This window comes from Salmo salar, unplaced genomic scaffold, assembly GCF_965601325.2.
Source record: "Salmo salar unplaced genomic scaffold, fSalSal1 ptg000536l, whole genome shotgun sequence".
NCBI lineage: Eukaryota > Metazoa > Chordata > Actinopteri > Salmoniformes > Salmonidae > Salmo > Salmo salar.
Window position 1 is genome coordinate 890,001 of NW_027675413.1, and position 5,343 is coordinate 895,343.

Below are 5,343 nucleotides of genomic sequence, written 5' to 3' on the forward strand. Positions count from 1 at the left end.
CACACACACACACTCACAGGACACACACACACTCACAGGACACACACACTCACAGGACACACACACTCACAGGACACACACACACACACTCACAGGACACACACACACACACACATGACATACACAGGACACACACAGGACACACACACACACACACACACAGGACACACACACACACAGCACACACACACACAGGACACACACACACACAGCACACACACACACGGGACACACACACACACACGGGACACACACACACACACGGGACACACACAGGACGGACACACACACACACACACAGGACACACACAGGACGGACACACACACACACACACACACAGGACGGACACACACAGGACGGACACACACAGGACGGACACACACAGGACGGACACACACACACAGGACGGACACACACACACAGGACGGACACACACACACAGGACGGACACACACACACACACAGGACACACACACACACACACACAGGACACACACACACACACACACACAGGACACACATACACACACAGGACACACACACACACACAGGACAGACAGGACACACAGGACACACACACACAGGACACACAGGACACACACACACAGGACACACAGGACACACAGGACACACAGGACACACACACACACACACAGGACACACACACACACACACTGGACACATACACACACACTGGACACACACACTGGACACACACTTACTGGACACACACACTGGACACAAACACTGAAAATGTTCTTACCACGCTTGACCGTGTGTGTGTGTGTGTGTCCTGTGTGTCTTTTTGTCCAGTTTGTGTGTGTGTGTGTGTGTGTCCAGTGTGTGTGTGTTTGTGTCCAGTGTGTGTGTGTTTGTGTCCAGTTTGTGTGAGTGTGAGTGTGTGAGTGTGTGTGTGTGTGTGTGTGTGTGTGTGTGTGTGTGTGTGTGTGTGTGTGTGTGTGTGTGTGTGTGTGAGTGTGTGTTCAGGTGTATCCCTCAATGACTGTCTGTTCTTCTGCTTACCGCTACAGTGTGGAACATGGTGGAGAGAACAGAATGAAACCTGGACTTAGAAAATGTGAGTGTTGACTGCTGTGAAGAATATGACTAAGAATAAGTCTTAATTCAAGTTAAGTCAAAGACCACCATCATTACTGACTTGGTCATATTAAATATCATCTGTAGTTCTACAGAAGCACAAATCAGGGACACCAACGTTTACAAAGAGTTGCTGTGTGTGTGTGTGTGTGTGTGTGTGTGTGTGTGTGTGTGTGTAATTAATGTGAATAAGTGTGTATTATATTACCATACAGTATAACATGTGATCATTCAACAAGTCTCAAGTTACCTTAACTTCTCCTTTTGATACCTAGAAACATCTACATTAAATGAATTAGTGAAAAGTGAGTTAACATTCTAATGTGAATGATGATGATTTCTAATATTGTGTCTGGTTTCATCCATCAGATGTCTGTGATCTCACACTGGACCTAAACACAGTAGACAGACTCCTCTCTCTGTCTGAGGAGAACAGAAAGGTGACATGTATGAGAGAGGAGCAGCCGTATCCTGATCACCCAGAGAGATTTGAGGACTGCAGACAGGTGCTGTGTAGAGAGGGTCTGACTGGGCGCTGTTACTGGGAGGTAGAGTGGAGTGGGAGAGAGGTTGATATAGGAGTGACATATAAAGGAATCAGCAGGAGAGGAAGGGGTGAGGACTGTTGGCTTGGATGGAATGACAAGTCCTGGAGTCTGTTCTGCTCTGACTACAGTTACATTGCCAGGCATAATAATAACTCCACTACCATAGACGTCCCCTCCTCCAGCTCCCACAGAGTAGGAGTGTATCTGGACTGGTCAGCCGGCACTCTGTCCTTCTATAGAGCCTCCTCTGACACACTGACCCACCTGATCACATTCACCTCCACATTCACTGAGCCCCTCTATCCAGGGTTTTGGGTTTATGATGAATCCTCAGTGTCCCTGAAATAATAACTGGACACTCACACGTGACAGGCTTGTAGACGTCACTCAATCCACCCAAAACAACATGCAGTCTTTCCACAAGACTCCCATGAAGTTATAGTGTGACGTTATGAGTCGACGTTAAAGTAACATTCTCACAACATACTGCACTTGTTTTATCCTGTTTTAGATGTATCCTCTGTTTAAACATTTAAACTCTTACAATAACACTGTTAAAATACCAATGTGATCATTTCTTGTCTTTTATGTTGGAAAAACAAATTGTACAATTATATGTGGACATACGCTCCATAGTTGTACAAGTATATATGGTTATATTGTACTTTTCATAATAAAACATACTTGAAACAAGAAAAAGCATGTTAATTGTGAAAACAATTTCATTATTGATTTTACATTGCTTCTCCCTGTCTCATGTTGTAACGGCTGTCGTGGATGACCAAAACGCAGACGAGATATATATGCTCATTTTTCTATTTAATTAGAACAAAATCAACAACCCACAAACCCCAGGTGAAAACACACTCCTAATATATGACTCCCAATCAGGAACAACGACATACAGCTGTTCCTGATCGGGAGCCACACAGACTAACAAAGAAACAGAACAACTAGATAAACCATAGAAAACCAACTGTCACAAAATCCATCGTGCTGTTGAAAGGAGGACCAAGGCGCAGCGGGAATATGGATGCTCATATTTTAATTTTTTAAAAAGGAGTAAAGCATCCACTGAAAAAACAATAAACACAACAGGGACAGTCTTACAGGCATACAAAAACGCAGTGCAAGAACAACCACCCACAACCCCAAAGAAAAACACACACACCTATATAGGACTTCCAATCAAAGGCAACTCAACACACCTGCCTTCAATTGGAAGTCCCAATCAACAATACAAACATTCTCATACACAAAACTGCCACGTCCTGACCCCAAAACTAAAACAATAGCTCCATCTGCTGGTCAGGACGTGACAGTACCCCCCCCCCCCTAAAGGTGCAGACCCCGGAATGCACCTACCAACAGAAAACACCAACAAAAAACCCATAAACAATAACCCCTAAACAATAAGGGAGGGAAGGGGGGTGGCTGCTGTCACCGACGGCACTGTGCTACACCCTCCCTCCCCAACCCACCTATCCTGGAGGTGGCTCAGGTGCAGGACGTGGACCTCGCTCCACCTTCGGCGTCGCCCACTTTGGTGGCGCCGATAGCTGCAGACGGGCCACTCGGGCTGACCCTGGCAGACCGACCACTCGGGCTGGGTCGGAAGACATGCGGGCCACTCGGGCTGGGCCGGAGGACAGGAGGACCACTCGGGCTGGGCCGGAGGACAGGAGGGCCACTCGGGCTGGGCCGGAGGACAGGAGGGCCACTCGGGCTGGGCCGGAGGGCAGGAGGGCCACTCGGGCTGGGCCGGAGGGCAGGAGGGCCACTCGGGCTGGGCCGGGGGGCAGGAGGGCCACTCGGGCTGGGCCGGGGGGCAGGAGGGCCAGTCGGGCTGGGCCGGAGGACAGGAGGGCCACTCGGGCTGGGCCGGAGGACAGGAGGGCCACTCGGGCTGGGCCGGAGGGCAGGCAGGGCACCCTGACAGATCCGGGCAGGCGGACACCTCTGGCAGAACCGGGCAGTCGGGCCACTCTGGCAGAACCGGGCAGTCTGGCCACTCTGGCAGAACCGGGCAGTCGGGCCACTCTGGCAGAACCGGGCAGTCGGGCCACTCTGGCAGAACCGGGCAGTCGGCTCTGGCAGCTTCTGACTAGCGGGCGGCTCTGGCGGCTCCTGACTAGCGGGCAGCTCTGGTGACTCCTGACTGGCGGGCAGCTCTGGTGACGTACGACTGGCGGGCAGCTCTGGTGACGTACGACTGGCGGGCAGCTCTGGCGACGTACGACTGGCGGGCAGCTCTGGCGACGTACGACTGGCGGGCAGCTCTGGCGACGTACGACTGGCGGGCAGCTCTGGCGACTGTTGACTGGCGGGCAGCTCTGGCGACTGTTGACTGGCGGGCAGCTCTGGTGACTGTTGACTTGCGGGCAGCTCTGGTGACTGTTGACTGGCGGGCAGCTCTGGTGACTGTTGACTGGCGGGCAGCTCTGGTGACTGTTGACTTGCGGGCAGCTCTGGCGACTTACGCCTGGCGAGACTGGGCTGACGCACTAGACTCCTGATGCGTGGGGCTGGTACTGGACGTGCCAGCCTGGAGACACGCACCTCCATGCTAGTGCGTCTAGCGGGAAACACCGGACCGAAAGGGCGCACTGGTGGTCTTGAGTGCAGGGTTGGCTTCACCCCTTCCGCTCGATGCTCACCTTGCCCTGGCACCTGCGGGGCGCTGGTACCGGGCGGACTGGGCTGTGCGTCCGTATAGGCGAGATGGTGCGTACCTCAGCGTAACATGGCGCCCTCCACCTCATACGCACCTCCCTGTAGTCACGGGTAGCTGGCTTACGGCTCTTCCCTGGCCTGGCCAAACTACTCGTGTGCCCCCCCCAAAAAAAAATCTTGGGGCTGCCTCTCAGGTTCCCTTAGCTCCCTTAACTTGTCCTCCCAGAATTGTCTTTCGTCCTGCCAGGTCCATTCCTCCATTTTTTTCTCCAGTGGCTTCCTCCTCTTCTGCTGCTTGGTCCTTTGGTGGGTGGTTCTGTCACAAAATCCTTCGTGCTGTTGAAAGGAGGACCAAGGCGCAGCGGGAATATGGATGCTCATATTTTAATTTAAAAAAAACGAGTAAAGCATCCGCTGAAAAAACAATAAACACAACAGGGACAGTCTTACAGGCATACAAAAACGCAGTGCAAGAACAACCACCCACAACCCCAAAGAAAAACACACACACCTATATAGGACTTCCAATCAACGGCAACTCAACACACCTGCCTTCAATTGGAAGTCCCAATCAACAATACAAACATTCTCATACACAAAACTGCCACGTCCTGACCCCAAAACTAAAACAATAGCTCCATCTGCTGGTCAGGACGTGACACCAACACTAGAACAAAACTTAAACCCCAGACTACATAAATCAAACACCCCTTAAATAACACACACAACCCGAACCATATGAAACAAATACCCCTCTGCCACGTCCTGACCAAATATAATACAATTACTCCCTCTGCTGGTCAGGACGTGACAGTACCCCCCCTAAAGGTGCAGACCCCAGAATGCACCTAAAAAGAAAAACCAAAATCCCCCCCAAAACAAGAACAAAAACAAAACCCAAATACCCCCTAAACAAAAAGGGAGGGAAGGGAGGGTGGCTGCCGTCAACGACGGCACTAGTGCTACACCCCCCCTCCCCAACCCACCTATACTGGAGGTGGCTTAGGTTCGGGACGTGGACTC

The 5,343-nt window shown here is 51.4% G+C and overlaps 1 protein-coding gene across 1 annotated transcript; it reads left to right on the forward strand.

The window, feature by feature from the left end:
* The first annotated feature begins 985 nt into the window (after positions 1 to 985).
* LOC123741784 (stonustoxin subunit beta) lies at positions 986 to 2,349 on the forward strand. Its single transcript, XM_045715993.2, has 2 exons — positions 986 to 1,079; positions 1,469 to 2,349. The coding sequence occupies exons 1-2, from the start codon at positions 1,001 to 1,003 to the stop codon at positions 1,993 to 1,995; spliced, it is 606 nt and encodes a 201-aa protein (XP_045571949.2). The 5' UTR covers positions 986 to 1,000; the 3' UTR covers positions 1,996 to 2,349.
* Positions 2,350 to 5,343: the final 2,994 nt, after the last annotated feature.

What these genes read in the sequence shown, in the direction of transcription:
- LOC123741784 (XM_045715993.2), top strand. Translation starts at nt 1,001, where the DNA reads ATGACTGTCTGTTCTTCTGCTTACCGCTACAGTGTGGAACATGGTGGA. An exon ending in GAAACCTGGACTTAGAAAAT is followed by an intron (nt 1,080 to 1,468) that starts GTGAGTGTTGAC and finishes TTCATCCATCAG; the next exon opens with ATGTCTGTGATCTCACACTG.